Genomic DNA, 19,400 nt, shown 5'->3' on the forward strand with positions numbered 1-19,400 from the left:
ATGGTTACCGGGGAAAGAGTGCCCTTGCTTAATTTTCCTTCTTTTTTTCTTATTTTATTAAAATAATTTTGTGGGTAGGTCTATTCGTTTTTGTCATCTTGGGGCAATGACCAAAGGATTTGGTTTCGTACAGACAAAGTTTTCCTTCGAAGATAAGGCCTGGGGTCTATTTTCACCTTCTACTCACAATTATTTTCGATTTTCTTATATTTTAAGGATTTTATGATTTTGTAAGGTTTGTTTTAAGGATGGAATAATTATTCAATCTTTTATTTTAATGATTTTAATATTTTTTATTTTTAAATTTAAGTATAATTGTTAGTTTTATATTACATTCAGATCCCTTTCGACATCGTTTTTTATTACATGATTCACAAGTTAATATCTTATTTTAAAATATAATATCAATAAATTTATTATAAAATTTTGAACGATGAAATTATATGTGAACAAAATAAATGGACTAAAATTTGAGTTTGATATATTGCTCACCCGCATTGCGCACTTAGTTTTGGTGGGTGAATCTCCCGTCAAAGATTTTTTGCATACACAAGGATTTGAACTCGAAACCTTACTTAACGATATTAAGTGAAACCTTACTTAACGATATTAAGTTACTTACCACTTGAACCAATCTATGTTGGTGGATAAATATGTATCTTTGATGTATATTGTATGTGCTTTTTTTATGTTTTGACATATTATTCTTATTTCTTTCGATTTGATCTTGAATGATATTAATATTAAAGATTCTACTCGAAAAATTTAACACGCTGATAAAGATAATTTACAAATTAAGCCTTTTAAAAAGCATTTAATATACACGAACCAAGTTACTTCAATGGTTAAAGAGATGATTGTTATCTATAGAGGTCACAGGTTTGAGCATTACAAGCTATAAAAGTGTTTGTGAACTTTTTATTGTCAAAATGTTAAGAATTTTTAGAACATATATTATTTGTAATCACATTAGATTAATAAAAAACATTTTATATACCATGTTTTTATTTAAAAAAATATTAGTTTTTAAAGATAAAATTATTTAAGGTATCATTTAATTAGAAAAAAATACATAATATATATTATTAAGGATGAATAAAATTTTATTCGAGTCATAATTTTATAAATTTGATTGACTTCATAAAATAATACTAGAATAATTCAAAGCTAATCAATCAAATTCAAGTCAATTTTTTAACTCTGCATGATATATACATATTACATATAAAAAATATAAATAAATAAATATAATATATGATTATAAAAAATCGTTTAAATTAAATATTTATAATTAAATATAAATATAAATTCTAATAACTCAATCTTATTCGAATTTCACGAACTTAACTTAATTTTTTTTTCATCAAATTAATTAATTTAAAATTTTCTAACTCGAGTAGAAAGTAAATAACTTACACAATTTAGATATTGTTTTAGTAAATTACCCCTAAACAAGGTATTGACGTCATAATTACATCGGAGGTGGGGTCGGACACCAAACAGAAGCAATGAACTGCACCACACTGGAAACCAACTCCTCCACCCCAAGATTCGGCGTCGTCGTGTCAACCAACATCCTGGGCACATCTCCGACGTCGTACTCAGAGCATCCGCCGTACCCTTTAATCAGCTCCTGAAGCTCCCCCCAAGAGGCAGGCTTGTGCCAACTCTTTTCCCTCCCTTCAAGCCTCTCCCTCCACTTGACCTCGTCCGATGGCCGGCACTCCACGATCACAATTCGAGCACCGACCGACGCAGCCAATTCGACCAAACGGTCGAGATGGATTCTCCGAGAGAGAGGAGAGTCGATGATGACGCTGAGGCCGAGGTGGAGCTGAGTAGTGGCGACTCGCCAGACAGCTTCGTAGGAGAGGTCGTTGAGCTGGTGGCGAGACGCAGCCGGTTGTTGTTGGTGGAGAGGGAAAGAGGAGTCGCGGATGTCGTCTTTGTCGATGAGAGGGAATTTGAGGGTGGAGGCCAAGGCATGAGCTAAAGTGGATTTGCCTGTGCCTGGATGCCCTTTCATTGCTATTATCAATGGCTTCTTTGTTATTTCCTCTTCTCGTTCCTTAGCCATTTGTCTCAGCCACTGTTGGCATAAATTTCTGTTATTTTAGTAATATAATAAAGGGTAGAGTACATATATACCTTATTATAGAATATTATTTTATCGAATCCTTGATTATTAAAAATATTATAAAATAATCTTTTGATTATAAAAAATTATTTTACCGAGCCTAATTAAAAGTTATAAAATGATTATCTCACTATTCATTACGTTTCAAACTTGTCATTGTTCATTAAAAAATTAACAACAATTTGAGTTAGACGTTACTATGCTAATTAAGTTATGATAAAATCTTATATCATAATCTCAAACGATTATCATATCTCATTCGATATGCTAACGCCCAACTCCGACGATTGTTAAGTTTTTAACCAAAAAAAGACGAGTTTAAAATATAATGAATAATTGGATGACCATATTATAACTTCTAATAGTCGAGAGACTCAAGAAAGTAACTCTCTATAATCAGATGATCATTTTATAAGTTTTAATAACCAAAGACTCAATAAAATAATATCTTATAATCAGCCCAAAGCCAGTCTAAGACTTCTTTTAGCCATTTGGTACATTGACTTTTAACTATTTAGGTGAGTTAAAAAATTGTAAAGTGTGTGGACTAAATACGTGATTTATCGATGATCGATCATACATGTCGTTTTCTATTGAATGATATTAGATATGTGGTTTGATTTTCAACAATTCATTTTTATTTTTCTCATCTAAAAAAGAATAAATTACATTCACGACCACTTAATTTATGAAAAAAAATTAATATAATCATTATTATTTTAATTTTGTCAATCAAATTATTTAACTACTTAAATAATACTCGATCTCTTTTCGTTTGCCGGTAAATCATATCAATTGAAAGACCCCGAGTTCTAAAAGAGCTGGGTTTAGAACTCAATCTGCATCAGCAACGCTCATAAATATGCCAGAACAGAGGTCACCAATAATCCCCACAAGAACAAGTTCCGTTCACAAAATGATGGAATCTCTGGGAACCTCTCACCACAATTTCCCTTCCTGTAACCTTGGAAATGAACTTTGTAGCAGTATGACAATCCCCACACACTCTCAAGTTCTTCATTATTCGAATTGAACTTCCGTATCCCGACTTTATCAACCCGAAAACGATGGCCAGCTTCTCACTGTGTGCATACAACATCATCTCCCTTGTCTCCTCCTCCACATCATGCAATGCAAAGCTTAAATCCGGTACATACCCTTCTTGTCTAATCCTCTCCATGAGTTTGCCCAACTCTGAATAGATTAGATCCGTTTCGGGGTTCGATCGATCGCCGGACACGAACGTATAAATATTGCCCTTAATTTGTATACTAGTCTGACCAACTATTTTCTTCACACCTCTACTTTTCATTAAATTTCTAATATTATAAGCTTCTTTTCTTTTTCCAAATGATGCATATATGTTGGACAAGAGAACATATCTTCCTGGATTTTCGGCATCCAAATCGAGTAATGATCCGGCTGCAACTTCTGCCAGTTCTACGTTTGAATGAATTCTACAAGCTCCAAGCAGTGCCCCCCAGACACCAGCATCTGGTTTCACAGGCATCCTTTCGATGAACTCCAAGGCTTGGTTCAACTGCCCAGCTCTGCCCAACAGATCAATCATACAGGCATAATGTTCGGATTTTGGTTTCACCCCAAAATCTCTTTCCATTGAATTAAAGCACTCCCATCCTTCCGTGATTAAACCGGCATGGCTACACGCTGACAATATTGATACAAACGCGATTTGGTCTGGTTTCCTTAAGGCCTTCATCTGATCAAAGAGACAAAGCGCTTCCCCACCATAGCCGTGCATACCATACCCTGATATCATAGTGCTCCAGGAGATGATATTATTTTCTTTCATCTTGCCGAAAACTTTTCTAGCATATGCTAAGCTCCCACATTTCATGTAAAGGTCAAGTACCGCGGTATCCAGCATCAACCGACTATCAGGGAGACATCGAATAATAACAACATGAAGGGCTCGTGCAAGGTGCGAAGAAGCTAGTATCGAACAAGCTTGAATCAAAGCAAGAATGACGACGGAATCGGGAAAGATACACTGCAATCTCATTTCGTTAAAGAGATGCAAAGCTTCAAGAGACAAGTCAGCCCGAGCGTATGTGTCGATCATCGAGGCCCAGCAAACCAAATCCTTGTATGCAAACCCATCAAACAAGGTTCTGGCAAGGTCGATTCTTCCACATCTACCAAACATGAGCATGGAGGCATTTCGCACGGAGTGATCATTATGAAGTCCATTATCCACAACGACTCTATGTATACGAGGAGCCACTTCCTCACTCCAAACGCAAGCCGCAGCATTTAAAACGGAAGCTCTGTTTGGTTTGATTCCCTCGTTCAGCATCCTGGTAAACAGCAACAACCCTTGGTCATGAAAACCATATTGCGAGCACGCTCCAATCATTGCGCTCCACGACACTATACTTCTCTGAGGCATTTTATCAAACACTCTTTTGGAAAAATAAAAAAGGCCGCATTTAGCATACATGGAAATAAGAGAGTTAGCAACGAAGACCTGAGATGAATAGCCGTATATAAAGGCATGCGCGTGAAGCTGAGAACCCATATTGAGATTGCGGAGAGAAGCGCAAGCTTTGAGAAGAAAGGGGAAGGTGAAGTTATCAGGCGCAATGGGAAGATATTGCATACGGGTATAAAGAAGCAAGGAGCGATGGTAGTAGGTATTGTCGACGAGGCCGCGCAGCATGATGTTCCAAAGGAAATCATCGCTGAAGAAGGAGGAGTCGCGGTGGGAAAAGAGAGTGTAGGCGTAGGAAATGGAGCCGAGTGAAGCGTAGTGGGAGATGATGTTGGTGAAGCGGTGGAGATCGAGGTGGACGACGGTTCTGAGGATGGAGGCATGAAGGGTTTTCAGAGACTTGAGGGTGTTGCATTTCTTGATCAAGGAGATGCATGTGTCTTCCACTTTGCTTGGGGTCTTCTTCTTGAACTGCATGCTGCTTTTGATGAGGGGTGTTTGCTTGTTTATCCCCCCCCAAATTATCTTCCAACAAGATCCGTCCTAGAATTAATCCGAATTCAATTGTACAAAAACTCGAAATGATAATAAATATCTTGATATAGAATAAACTATTTTTTAATTTATAAATTCGATATCCTTTTTTTAATTTATTTTTTTATTTCCTTTGTTCATGATAGTTTTTAAATATGATAATTTTTTTTTTATTTTTTGATTAAACTAAACGTGAGTATAAATTAATATATGTTTTAAGTAATCTCAATCATTTGACAATAAACGCTCAATCACCCTTGCAGTCGCTGACGCTCAAACCTGTGACCTCTAAAATCAACAACATTTCATTTAACAACCATTTGACAATAAATACTCAATCACCCTTGCAGTTGACCCTTGACACCATGACCTCTAGAAATAACAACATTTCATTTAACTACTAGGTTAGTTGGTTGCAATTTTTCTATTTTTAATCTTTCTTTTTAGTGACGTGAATTTTTGATATTGTACCACATCTTCATAACAATAAAAAGTAGAAATTCAAGGACTAATGTAAGCAAAAAATTAAAAATAAAAATCATGGACTATGATGCTAACTTGTAATTACCCAATCTAAAAAGTTCTAAACTTCAACTCAAATAATTGGAACAAAAAATTGGTTCGATATAGAAAAATGGAGCTTTAATTATTCCGATTGAAACCTTAAAATAATACATCATTAGAATAGTTAATGTCTTAATTATTTAGATAAAGGAATCACATTATACAAGTAGATAACTAAATTATACTAAGTTAGAGTACATGAATTCAATTCTGAATATCAGTAAAGCATAGGGATCAAAACCATAATTTGACCTTTATTTATTGTAATGGGTAAAAATCTAACCTGCTGACAAAAATTATTTGCCGTACACTTGAATACAATAATTTTGGGAGAGTCTCAGAGTAGTCCAGTCCGGCAGTATGCATTTTCTTTTCTTAATTTACATTACATACTCCTATTTCCTTTCCTTTCAATAACGTACGCAAGACTATACAAATCAATCTTAGGCTACCGTGTTACTAAACAACCAATGATGTAAAGAACAAAGAATTCAAGATCAATGCTCATTGCTATCCCTGTCAGGGGCTTTGAGGGAGCACCCCGTCTACATTTAACATCTTTGCACTTTCTTCGTCCACCGCACCCCTACTCCAACTTGAATTTCTCATGGAGAATATCCTACTCCGATCGAACCCGCTTCCTCTAAACCCTGTTATCTTTGATGACATCATAGGCATTACAAGAACTGCAGATGCATTGATGGAATCCTCTCCGAAGCCTAGTGAGAGTGCACATGTCTGCAAAACGGATTTAACAATATCAACATCCACACCAATTTAGTGTTATAATGGTTTTGTTAAATTGTAATTCTCTGAATCCGATTTGTAGTACCTTCGCCTTGGCAAGAATATCAGCGACCTTCATCATCGTTCTTTGTGTAAGTGATTTCATCTCTTTATTTTCTGCATCTTCCGTTGCCAGGAAAAACCTACGAGGAAAAATGAGAACAGCTGGTTAAGTATAGTTACACAGCTATGCAAGTAGAAGAAGGCACTTATAGTTTCAATGATGGTGAACAAAAGTAATTATCTGTGCCCAACATTTCATCAGCTCCCGTTTAACACAACCCACGACGGACATAAGTTATTAACACCGAGAATCTGTCTTTTACCTGTCTGTTTCAGTGCTGGAAGACATAACAGAATTCAGATGCGAATTATCCTTTACTTCACCACCTAAGAGGAGGAAAAATAGAAGTCAGAATAAGCTCACACCTTTTAAATCTGTACATAGAGAATCACATAAAGTCCTCAATCTATGTACCTCTTGGCTCATCAGGTGCCAATAAAGAAATGCCTATGAACACGGAGATCATTCCTAGTATGAACATAGTTGTTCTCAGTGCGTCGAACACCTGTTTCATAAAAAAAATACACATTTGAGGTCATCTAATTTCATTATCCAGAAGGTAGGGGTTTAAGTAGAGTTGAAGAATACTGGTTTGTTCAGACTAGCTATATGAAAATGGAAAAGGCCATCAATTTTCACTTTCGTTCTTTTACTGAATGACAAGTACTTATTTGAAAGCAAATATCACACAAGGTTGTTCTGCAAACAATAGCCGCAAAAAGAAACTGCAGCAAAAATAAATAAATAAGTCCAGCAAAACGATGTTACCGCACTTGAGGTATATTACACTGAAAACTAATTAATGCAGGAAGGGAGTGAGGTGATTTGAACTAAGAATCTTGACCTAATATACATTTTGGGGTGTAAGTGAGTGAGAGAGAGAGAAGAGAAGGAGAACCTGGTATTCCTGGAAATATATAAATCCTGTACAAATGGAGAAGAAAGTCCAAGCAATTTGAAACATGGGAACTATAAGGATTGCATCAAAGAGAGACAACCCTTCGTTCAGCCTTGCCATCTGTGGTAAGAAAGCTTAGTATAAGTCTCCTAAAATACTCTTCATGGCAGAAGCATAAAATATAAACTCTGCCATGATTCTTACCCAGAATCCAGCTGTACTCAGAAATAAAAGAATCATGGAGTATGTGAACCAGCTGTGCAACTGATAACCATCGGACATTGCCAGCCTTAGAAGGTTAGAGCTGGATAATATGAAATTCAGAATTAGACTTTATCACAATGCAGTTTTACTTAAAAGATAAATGACATCTAAAACAGCCAACTTACAGAGATTTTGCAAATAACACTGAGCATGATCCTACAGCTCCTGAAACTACAGCATACGAAAAAGGAAGCAGCATGTTCCAATAAGGTCTAAGCTCGTGTCCAGAAAATGCAAGGAGAATTTCCCCTCTCCTGAATGTTTGCAAATTAAGGCATGTCAATCAGTTAAAAAAAAATGTCAATGCAAATCACTAAAACAGTTGACTCACAAATCTCACCTGTAGATATAGTGATGAAATGCAACAACTAAGATCAGAATTAGACAGTATAGAAGGAATGTATATTGCTGTATTTCTCTGCCAATTGTTCCGGTGTATAAACTGAAAAGGAAACAGAAACCGTCCATGCATTTGTTTTAGAACCAGTGAAACCAAAGCTCAATCTCCATGCCTGCATGTAGACAAGTGTCTCTCTCTCTCTCTCTCTTAATGCTTATAAATAAATTTACAAGTAATTTATATATAAATAGATAGACAGATAAGAGAGAGAGAGAGAGAGAGAGAGAGAGAGAGAGAGAGAGAGAGAGAGACCCAACACATTTATATACATGTATTGTTGTATGTCTTCCTTTCCTCCTCATCAACTGGCTGATGGTCAGGAGGAAGGGATGCAACCAGGATTCGAAAACTAATACAATCATGTCTAAAAATCAAGTGAGATCAGATACCGGGAGACTGATGGTTGCCGAAGGCGACAAGAAAAAAATTTCCAAGAACTATAAATGTAGTGGCTGCTAGTACCCTGAAATAACAACTAACAAGAGTGTCAATGAGACAGAATTGGAGACTATTCCAGGAAATAAAATTGACTCATTTCTAGTTATCAAACTTTAACTCTAGCTTCAGAGTAAAACATACTTTACAGTAACCATTTTGTTTAGCACGAAGTAAGCAAATGCAATGTTGGATACAAACTGAACAGATCCCAAGGCTGCAAGAAGTGACTGCAGAGGAAGAAATAAGGAAAATGTGAGACAGAAAAAGAAACAAGCAGCCTCTTTACCCACAAACAAATGGCCATGTTATTTTGCAGTGTCCCAAACAAACAATAATTCACAATAGAAAGTAAACAATTAATGATTGTCCAGCTTTCTAAAGCTACTTACAACTAACAAAGGGTTAAGGATAAAACTTTACATCAAGCCCACAACATTTAAGCTAAAGCTGTTCAGAGCTTCCTTATGGAGGAAACTTACTATGTAATTTTGTTGAAATCGAGCCTATTCAGATCAGAAGGCTGGTGGGGGTACTAACCTGAGCAGCATAACCAAAGGAAATGAAGTTTAGGCAATTTCCAAGAATGAAAATTAGGATACCTGCAAATGAAGAATTACATTTCAACATTAGTTCACTCCACATATAGCATTAATAGAAAACCCATTTATTAAATTCAGTACCAACTCTCCATGTTTGGAAGTATATGATAGGTTTCAACGGAACCTTTCCGGCCATTCCTTCCCCATCCATTGTGGAATATCTTTCTCTCTGCACATTTAAGTATGACCCAATCGGACAAGCAAAATAGTATTAAGATATAAACTCAAAGCCGTTACACTATACTTGGAATGGACAAATTAATCAATAATGAAATATGGAAAGGAAATGACATTTATTTCCAAATTTGACGACCTTTCACCATATGCTAGGAAAAAGAAGCAGAATAATATTTACTTTGGACGTAAAGACTAAAGACTAACTAATCCACCAGATCAATGGAATTCAGACGTAATCCAAAAAAAAAGCAAGAGTTTTACAAAGCTCAGACATGATCTAGTGTTGCTGAATGCTAATTCAGCAACATAACCATGTCTAGAAGTACATGAGTTGGGGATACTGAACAGGAAAAAAATTTAGCAACTACCGTTACCTCATTATGACCTAATTTAAGAAGGTTTGTCCCAAAGTTTATGGCAATACTGCCAAAGAGGTTGATGAATGCTCCAATGACCCAATCTCCCATGATTTAGAAATTCGATTCCCCCTAAGAAAAACTGAAAAACCAACAGGCAGTAGAAAACTTTAGCAGAGCTACAGTACATATTGACAATAAATGCAGCATCAATCGTTCAAACCATACGAAAAAGAAGAACATAAAAGGGGAAAAAGCATCATACACCAGCATCTGTGTAGATAAAGGGAAACGAAGCGGAGGATCAAGTCTATGAACACAATATCTGATCCGATCTAGTCGAAGTTCAATCGATTCCGGAATCTAAATGCGATGGATTCAATGCTGGGCGGCAATATTGTTGTTGTTTGTTGATAAAACGTAACACCAAAAAAAAACTTTACCTAACGGAGAATGAGAACCAGATGAGCAATTGCAATTGCAGTTGTTTTTGGAGGGGCAATGGATCTAAAATCGAAGAATCGAAAGCTTTATTTTCCTTTAAAAGTAAGAAAGAAAAATAAAACAAAAAAAAGATGTGATTTTTGTCTATAATTTTGTGTGAAAATACATGAGAGTCAATGTTTATGTGCCGATTCATATTCTAACAGCAAAAATGAAAGGGTAACCATACCTACCACTAGTAAATTTAAAACATTTGTGTGTGCTTTAAATAAAAATATCATTTCTTATATTTTTAATTCATTTTTAAGTATTTAACTTAATAAATAGATAAACTATTTATTTGATCCTTCACTTATTCTTGTGTTTATGTTTTAGTTATCTAATTTTCTTTTGACAAAATTGTATTAACCTTGTATTTTTTCTATTTTGATTATTGGTTGTTAGGTTTGATTGTTGACTTGGTGACATGAAGAGATAGATCGAGGGGGCAGGTGGGGCATTCTCCCATTAAAAATTTAAAATTATCATATATTTTAGATTTCTTAAGTATTTCTATTAAAAATTTATTTTCGTTCTCTCTAATTTTATAATTTATCCCCTAATTAAATTTTAGAAGTTCACTCTCTAGCATAAAGGTACATCCCTAGTGACATGACATAAAATGTATAATGAATTGTTGAATTATTTTAAATTATGACCAAATTAATAAACTGTATAAGTTTTAAAAACTGAAACTATCATTATATCATGACACATCATCATTTTCGTTAAGTTAATGATCAAATTTAATGATCAATTACCATAATAGAAAAGAGTATATAGATAGATACAATTTTATAATATATATATATATATATATATAATTAAATGACATAAAATAAAAATATAAAAATAGATAGAACACGAAATAGATAATTTACCCTAAAAAATTAAATAATTATTTTATTATTTACAACAATATTAGTTTAATAATCTTTCTTGAATAGAAAATGGAGAAATTGAGAATCCTTTTAATTAATTTAAAATAAATATAAAATAATATTCGTTTCAAAAGAATATTAATTATTTAATATCGGAAAAAAAATAAATTGGAAAATTTTCGAGCCAAAAGAAAAGACCACCCGCGGTGGCCGCCACACTCAAAGTCAAGTCAAAGTGCATGAAGAAGTCTATCATTATCTGTATTGTGAAAAGCTGGGATTATGGGTAATTAACGAATTTGAATTTGATTTGATTAAAATTTGGTAAATATTTGTTTTAAGTTAGTTCAACTTGAATTCAAACTCGACTCAAGAATTTAACGAGTTGAACCGAACAAAATTTAACTTGATTCGATAAGTTCGCTAGCAGCTCGTTACTTTTTTAAAATATATTTTTAGTAATTATTTCAAAATTATTTCATTCAAAAAATAAATCTAAATAATAATAATTAATTTATTAATAGATAATAAAAAAAATAAGTTAACTAATCTATTGTTTTTAATAAATAATAAAATATTATTAATTAATAATATTATTTTAATAAAAAAAACCCAACCCTAATATCCTCATATAGTATTAGTAAAATTTAATTTTAGTTAAAAAATAAGGTAATTTTTTAATGAGCTTAACGAATAACGAGTCGAGTTGAGCAGTAAATTATTTTAACGAGTAACGAGTCGAACATCTAACTGGGATAAAGTGAAACGAAACAACTTTAACGTGGTTGATAGAACTTTGAAATGCGTGGTGAGGAGTTAAAATTTTAGAATAAATTATATTCACGATCACTGGATTTTTAGAATTTTTTTTACTTTGATTATTAAAATTTGTTTTTATTATAATTATTATTAATTGATTTTCGTTATAAAAAATTAACATGATATATTGAAGCGTTATCTAAAAAAAAAGCCGGAGATCCTAAATTAACAACTATCACAAATTCATGTTTTCGGTAAATAAAGTTGTCATGAACAAATACTAATGGTGGAGAGGCTCTATTTAATAGAAAAGATTAATATAATTTACTTTTAAGTTGATAATATCAGATAAAAAAAATTAAATTTTTAATTTTGATTGGGATTTAAGATATTATTAGCTTATTAATTTGAATACTTAAAAATGTAGACAAGACATGCTGTAATTGCATCTACGTAAGGGACGGATATATTATTTATATTAGGAAGATAAACTTATAAAATTGTAAAGGAGAACGAATTTATAAAATTTTCGAGGAATCGAAAATAGATTATCAATAGAAAACACAAAACAAAACTAAAATATAAGAATATTTTAAAATTTCAAGAGACGACTGTCCATGCTCGTCTCCTTGGCCCATCCTGCATCTATGTCGCTTATTATAAATACTATTCTCTTTAAACAGTTTAGAACCTTCTATTTTTCTTGGCTAATAGTGGTATTGTTTTTCAGAATTCATTCAACACGCTTATATAGACTTTGAAAAATGCACATATTTATGTGTACAATATATACGGACAAATTAGAGCTAGAACACCATCTTTGGCCGAATTGACCAAATGTATTATCTAATCGCAAAAATGGTGAGAAAATTTCAAAAACTTCACTTTCTCAGGGAAAAATGAATGGTTGGTTCCCGGTTGCAGTCAGTATTGTTTGAACCAGACGGGGTTAGTTGGTTGAACTGATTGAATCGGAAACCGATGATCGGTCTGTTCAACCAGTAACTTTGAATTGTGTAGACAGAAGAGAGCAACTGATTTTGAAAAAAGAGAAAACAACCAAAGTTTATGCAAGCTCTCGAAATGTGACATTACGGCAAGAGGAACACAGGATGCGTGAAAGACCAAGAGCAACATCACACAAGTAGCATAACTTTGGTAAAACAGTTTTGCTTTTCAAGATTCTGAAAGTGAAAGCCTTCTCTCCCCAAATTCAGACACTATGTATTACACACGATTCGGTTCTCCAGACACCACCGATAACACTCGATTTCTCTCTACTGGACTGTAACACTAGATTTCAGTAGCTTGTTGAAACTAAAACACACATCAGTAGCTCGATTGCTCTCTATTACACGCCATCCCTTGTGCTACATGTTGGAGAAGTGTTAATTGGTGTAACCCACAAAGTCTTAGGTTCCTATAGTTTTATACCCACGTTGGGACCTTCTAGCTATTACCAATTAGTTCTAAGTTGAAAGCTTAAGTACATAATTGAAAAGATATACAAGAAACGCCCTTGGTAAATGGTTATTAATCATTATGACCTTTGTTCCCCCCCTTTTTTTTTCAGCTTCCCCCCTTTCACAGCACCTTCTTTCCTTTTTTTTCTCGACATATAATAACCAGGATTCTAAACTCATCAGACGGTACATATTTTCCTCGAATGCAAAGACAATAGATGGATATAGATATGTGTATCAATATTAATCTTCACAAGAGCAACAAGAAAACAATATGAACTTGCTAGCACACAGTTACGAATGGCAAGAAAATCCATAAGTGCAACAAATAGGAAATTTCGGTTCAAGACACTACCTTTGATATCGGGTAAGGCGAAAATCATACATAATTGGCCACCATGGTCTGGTTCGTACTCTGATGTTTTCTTGAAGAAACGCTGGAAGACGGGTTCTGATAGGAGCCTTTCCAGAGGTGCCATTCAAATTGAACTGAAGAGAAAGAGAAAGCATGCACAAATAATCTTTATGACAAGAGAGTTTAAGGAAAGGTCCCTACACTATCAAAATGAAGGCCTCATTGCTTGCAGATAATTTATATTAAGCTAAGAATGAATACAAACTCAATGGCTACCAAATAGGTTCTTCAAGTATGAAATATGATTTCAATATGCGAGTCTATCTTTACTTATACATACCTGTCGGTCCAGCTTCATGAAATCTATTTCGAAAATATTCATCCCAACTTCTACTTGATACATTTATAAAATCTTGGCTACATATGATCTGGTTCGAAAATGTAATGCTAATAATGCAGACAAGTCCGGTAGCCTATACACTATATTTTTCATCAATATAGACAAAATTTCAATGTCCCAACACATTCCACCAAATCCACTAATTCATGTTAATTATATAAAAATACACAAACAAAGATTTACTAAAAAGATGTACATCCATGCGGGTAAATGGTATAGTTTTGTTTTGTTTTTTTTTTCCAGCTAAAATCTACCATCTGACGCTTACACAGATTAATGACATGGTTGATAATTCACTGTCTTCTCTGCCAGACATCTTAGCTTTAAAATGAGTACGGCGCAAAGGGTAGATCTAGGCGTAAGGCAAAGGACTTTTGTAGTCGAGATGCACGTTTGTGCTAAAAAACTTACAAATCAATTATGGAGTATATTTTGCACTCAAAACAACATGACAATCATATTATAGATGCTTAAAGATCAAATATTCTATATCATTACACTAATGGCGCACAAATTGATATAAGAAAGCAAAGTAACGATATAAGACCAAATTATTCCACGGAATCAAGTTACAGATTCAGATTCTGAACACATGTAGTTCAAACAATAACACAATCGAACAGAAAAGTAACCCTTTATATAAAGAGAAAAAGATCGCCTACTGCCATCAGCTATCAGTTTCTTTTTCGCTCTTCACGCTGTTAAACATTGGACTAATTTTAATTTCCATTTACCAATGACTAACATCCAATGAATACAGAATTCAACGACAGAGAGATCAATAATGAAGTGAAAATGTCTACCACCAGCAAGCTCAAAAAGTAGAGAAAGGTGGAAATAGCTTGTATACACAAAAAGTGGCAACAGTTTACATAGTTCAAAACTTTGACATACTTAATAATACTTGAAATGAATGCCACAACAAGAATCAAACTGACAATTCATTAGAAAGGAAAGAAAGAAAATATAGAGCTGAGAGTTAGAAAAATAGAAAACGGATCAAGCTTGGGTGCCAGTCAAAGCCTTCATCTGAATATGATTATTATCAGCAGCATTGGCAGGCAATGCCTCGTACGATCCCAGTTTCCTCGTCCCAACAGTCTTAGCAACAAGAGCGTAAGTGACCATCACAACGATGACAACAAACATAACGTGAACAACGAACACCAGATCCAGAATCGCCACAGCCCTGAGCCGCGACTCGTCGAGCTCGCACTTGGTGGATCCCTCGACCCCACTCACAACATCCAGCAGCTTATGGCACCCTTCGGGTATAAACGCATCGACGTAGAGCGAAAGCCCGGTTTGCAACACCCAAAGCCCCTGCAAGCAAATCGCCGCCCCCAGACCCACCTCCGCCACAAAAAGCTTAGGCTGACAAGCCAGAGTCAAAGACATCAAGGAAGCCAAAGCCGAGACGCGGGCGGAAATGGAATCGCATTTCGCCTGGAGGTCAGACGTCTGAACAGAAGAAGCGGATTCGGAAACGGAGTAATGGAGGAAGAAAAGAGCGGACCCAAAGGCGAAGAAGAGATCAGGAGGGAAAGGAAGAAACGATGTAGTTTCGGAGATTAGAAGCGAAAGGGAAACGAGAAAGAAGAGGAACAAAACGGCGGCGGAGTTGAGGGTAATGAAGCGGTAAACGGGGGTGCGGCCTTTCACGAGGGGATCGGGGTCGGAGGAGGTGATGGATTGGTGGAGGAAAGCGATGAAAAGGCAGAGAATAAGGAGATATAGAGGGAGGTGTTTGAGGCGGTGATTGGGTGAGAAAGGGAAAGGGTAAAAGGGCTTGGCAGAGTAGCTTTGTGGGGATTTGAGGAAGTTACGGGCGGTGCAGGTGAGATGGTAAAGACCCAGAGAGAGAAGCGTGGAGGAGGCTAAGATCTGGTATATTATTCCCGCCATTGAAGAAAAGAAAGGCAAATCAAAGCGAAAGAGAAGCTCCAGTGATGATCAACAGTAGGGGACCTCCAGTGGGACTCCTTTTATTTTTTGCCGATTTTGATTTTTTCCCGAAGCTTGACCCAACTTTTGTTTTCGTTTTCATTTTTGGATAAAATATCTTTTAGGGTAAAATATCCAAATAGTCACTAAACTATAGATATATTTTATTTTGAGTACTGAATTAAATACTTTTTATGTAGGTCGCTAATTATCAAATTAGTTTTAATTAAACCACCTGATGTTAAAACAGATTTTTTAATGCGACAATTAAGTAAATATATATACTAATATATTTAGTCTGTTATATTTACATATTTATTAATTTAATTTTAATTTAAATAAAATAAATAAATTTAAACTTTATTATTTATAAATTATTTCAGTTTAATCCCAAATATGATTAGAAATATTTGATAAATTTAATCTATAATAAAATATCAGATAGTTATTGAATTTTTAATAATAAGTAATATTATTATATATATACAATATTAATATAATATTCAAGTATTCTCTTTTAAAAATTATTAATTATTGATAATTTTAAATACATTTTTAATAATTTAATTATATTAAGATTTGAACTTACTGAGTGACTTAAGTAATAAAAAATATTAATCTTCTTAAAAAAACTCAAAATAACATATTTATAATAAAAAATTAATAATTGAATGACATGTTTATAATTTTTTCTTTTAAAGTGACATGTTTTTCTAAATTCACAATTAATTTCGTTTTAGTAACTTGTCGTTAAAAAATTAACAAAATTAATGACGTGATATTTTTATTTTTTAATAATGACGTGACATATCAATATCACCATTAATTTTTTAAAAGTGGGCGCCCAAAATAAAACTAAACGTAATGTTAGGTATGATTCAAAAAATAATAATTAGGTGACTAAAACAGAATAAATCGAATAGTTAAGTGACTAAATATTTAGTTTACCCCTTATTTTGTTTTCTAACAGGTAAAGAACCAACAAATTTACGAAACAGATAACAGTATACAGACACGGCTAACCATTGCTGGATTTAAAGTTGGCTGGTTCGGGTTTGGCCTCCGCCTGCTAGCTGTTGTTTTCACAATAGCTGCTTCGAAAATCTTTTAATCCATAAAATTACTGTTACTTGAAGTTCAATAACTGTACAGAAGGGTAAGTATGCAACGCAAGAAAGGTGTTCGATGATATGCTTCAAAGAGTCCATTCGTTCCTTTTTTATTCTCATATGTTGTAATCTTCGAGATAATTTATTTCCGTCCTTTTTTGAATGTCTGGAATTTCTTTTACGACAATTAGGTTAACCCTTTGATTGTTTTTTCTCTGCTAAAAATCGTGCCTTTTTCCTGTTTTGGTTATATCCTATATGACCTAGTTTTTGAAGCTTCTTTTTGGCAGGAATGGAACGTGAAGACGATATGAAATTAAAAGGAGAAACAAAGGAGAGGATGCTCCAAATTTATACAGATTTTTTAACAAGGTAATCAAAGCACAAAATTTTCTTCACAGTTGTTGAACTTACTCCAATGCTTCTATACATCTGGTTTGATTTGTTCATTCCTTAATTGCTTTTGGATATTGTATGTCGGCACCTTAGAGCAAGGGTTCGGATTTGCAAATTTAAGTGCATATTCATTTTCAATAGAAATCAAAGTGATAAAGCGTTTAATTTTTACCGAATTCCGAAATTATGCTTTGGGACATTGTAGGGTGGCAAAACTTGATGAATTGATGGCCGTTGGAGGCAGACTACTTACTGGCTTTCAGCAAGGACTAGGTCGGCTCATTTGAAAATCCACATTATTTTTTATCCATTGCAATCGATAGGATGGTGTCCTTGCTAGATTCCTTGATGATAGTATTTTCTTGATTCTCTTTCAGAGTTTCTCCGGCGCCCTCCAATTAACGAGGCGTCCAAGTTGATCGAGAACGTTCTTAAAGCCAATGAAACAAAGAGTTTAAAGTCATACCTTGAAGCTGGTTGTATTAACAATCATGACCGTGTACATAATACGAGCAAGTGTAAGTACTTTCATTCATCGTAGATAAAGCATATCTGGTTGATAAATGGAAACAGTGAGCACTCAGTGTCTTCTTCTGTCATATACTGATTTGTACTATAATCGGATAATATGTAGTAATTTGCCTTCTAAAACCCTCCAAATTCTGCTTATTTTATCTCTCTTTTGCACTTACATGATGATCTTTCTTTTCGGAAGTATACACATGCCTACATGGACTACATGATCATTGGATTAAAGGTAATGTTCTATTTGCAATCTTACTGTCTTTGTCTGTACTTTTATCTAGTAAAATGTTGTGCGAGGATCAACAAGTGTTTGCAAACTTATGGCGTGCAGTCGAATGCTTGCTGAATGAGCTCGAATGCCACTTGAGGGATGCCACAGCTACGCTGCAAATGGCAAATCAACAGTTATCTCCTTTGCTGGACGCTGAATCTAGTGTTGGACTACATCCGCATGAAAGTAGCAGCGAAGTAGGTGTTTACACTTCAACTCTCTGTTTATAGGAAGTTGACTTTCTAGCTGAAAGATCCTTTGTTTTCCCCTTTAGGATGAAATGGCTTCATCTTGTCTTCGAGAACCCGAAGTGACAGATTATGCTGTTCTGATGGGAATCATATATAGTATGGTGAAGCAGGATTGTACAATGCAGGTACTGCTCGTAACTACTATCATACTTTCGATCTTGAGAGAAACCCCATCTATCATTATCAACGAAGATGAGTCCTGAAACAATTTCTATTTTCTCTTTCATTGATTTCTTCTCTTGCAGGATAAGATTGTTAAATCACTAAATCTCAAGTCAACGTCCGAAGAACTAGAGAGCTATTCCCTGATGTGGACATTGCGACCTTACATCAACGATCAAACTATGCAGCTAGCTTGGAAGCTTGTTCCGTGAGACATGTCGGTGTTTTATAAGAACCCAAAACTTGTTTTGTATGGACTATTTTGCTTTGTTCCATTTTTATACAGTTTTGGACTGGTTGTGAACTTGAATGAAAGCACAAGAGGCCATTTACCCCTACAAGCCAAGCCAGTGATATCCTTATTCAGGTATTGGAAAACAGGAAGATGGTTATTGACAAGTTGAATATGGAACCCAACAAATGACCTAGTTTCGAATTGAAACAAGTCGAAATTATCATTCGATGAAACCTCACATTGTGTTATTTCCATTTAAACACATTACTCTCTAATTTGTGCCAAAAACCTAGGGACGGGCATGAAACAGTTCAAGTTACTGCTACATGGTTGAAAAGTCCAGCTTGTTCGATTCGTTTTTGTTGAGATTTTTCTCATAAATAATTTTAAAGCAAATTGATCGTCAAGATATCTTCTTAACTTCCACATACAATACAGCTCTCATCCATCCAAGCCCTAGGCACTGACCCACTATTTCGAAGAAGCTGTAATGCGAT

At 34.6% G+C, this 19,400-nt stretch overlaps 5 protein-coding genes across 6 annotated transcripts; 1 reads left to right on the top strand and 4 right to left on the bottom strand.

The window, feature by feature from the left end:
- Nucleotides 1-1,471: 1,471 nt before the first annotated feature.
- LOC120135889 lies at nucleotides 1,472-2,077 on the bottom strand. The gene has a single exon (XM_039152054.1). The coding sequence runs from the start codon at nucleotides 2,075-2,077 to the stop codon at nucleotides 1,472-1,474; it is 606 nt and encodes a 201-aa protein (XP_039007985.1).
- An 862-nt stretch (nucleotides 2,078-2,939) lies between these two features.
- Nucleotides 2,940-5,075, bottom strand: LOC120136194 (pentatricopeptide repeat-containing protein At3g26782, mitochondrial-like). Its single transcript, XM_039152299.1, has one exon. The coding sequence runs from the start codon at nucleotides 5,064-5,066 to the stop codon at nucleotides 3,015-3,017; it is 2,052 nt and encodes a 683-aa protein (XP_039008230.1). The 5' UTR covers nucleotides 5,067-5,075; the 3' UTR covers nucleotides 2,940-3,014.
- Nucleotides 5,076-6,095: 1,020 nt separating this feature from the next.
- Nucleotides 6,096-10,066, bottom strand: LOC120136195 (probable magnesium transporter NIPA8). The gene is given in 15 exon segments (XM_039152300.1): nucleotides 6,096-6,425; nucleotides 6,520-6,616; nucleotides 6,800-6,863; nucleotides 6,952-7,042; nucleotides 7,436-7,555; nucleotides 7,640-7,739; nucleotides 7,825-7,953; nucleotides 8,040-8,103; nucleotides 8,106-8,141; nucleotides 8,489-8,562; nucleotides 8,679-8,764; nucleotides 9,075-9,136; nucleotides 9,218-9,305; nucleotides 9,688-9,811; nucleotides 9,935-10,066. Coding segments are annotated over 14 exon segments (1,323 nt in total). The 5' UTR covers nucleotides 9,781-9,811; nucleotides 9,935-10,066; the 3' UTR covers nucleotides 6,096-6,206.
- Nucleotides 10,067-14,798: 4,732 nt separating this feature from the next.
- LOC120136197 lies at nucleotides 14,799-15,969 on the bottom strand. Of its 2 annotated transcripts, none has more exons than XM_039152302.1 (2): nucleotides 14,937-15,969; nucleotides 14,799-14,906 (listed from the first exon to the last, which is right to left on the bottom strand). In XM_039152302.1, the coding sequence occupies exon 1, from the start codon at nucleotides 15,913-15,915 to the stop codon at nucleotides 15,010-15,012; it is 906 nt and encodes a 301-aa protein (XP_039008233.1). In that variant the 5' UTR covers nucleotides 15,916-15,969; the 3' UTR covers nucleotides 14,799-14,906; nucleotides 14,937-15,009. The 2 variants fall into 2 exon arrangements, with proteins under 2 accessions (XP_039008233.1, XP_039008234.1); XM_039152303.1 differs by having other exon boundaries at nucleotides 14,838-14,909; nucleotides 14,940-15,969.
- Nucleotides 15,970-16,985: 1,016 nt separating this feature from the next.
- On the top strand, nucleotides 16,986-18,963 carry LOC120136198. Its single transcript, XM_039152304.1, has 8 exons — nucleotides 16,986-17,110; nucleotides 17,354-17,435; nucleotides 17,665-17,732; nucleotides 17,837-17,977; nucleotides 18,175-18,216; nucleotides 18,316-18,452; nucleotides 18,530-18,631; nucleotides 18,752-18,963. The coding sequence occupies exons 2-8, from the start codon at nucleotides 17,356-17,358 to the stop codon at nucleotides 18,878-18,880; spliced, it is 699 nt and encodes a 232-aa protein (XP_039008235.1). The 5' UTR covers nucleotides 16,986-17,110; nucleotides 17,354-17,355; the 3' UTR covers nucleotides 18,881-18,963.
- The last annotated feature ends 437 nt before the right edge of the window (nucleotides 18,964-19,400 follow it).

The sequence above is a fragment of the Hibiscus syriacus genome, unplaced genomic scaffold (genome assembly GCF_006381635.1).
Source record: "Hibiscus syriacus cultivar Baekdansim isolate YM2019G1 unplaced genomic scaffold, ASM638163v2 tig00110621_pilon, whole genome shotgun sequence".
In the NCBI taxonomy this organism is placed as follows: domain Eukaryota; kingdom Viridiplantae; phylum Streptophyta; class Magnoliopsida; order Malvales; family Malvaceae; genus Hibiscus; species Hibiscus syriacus.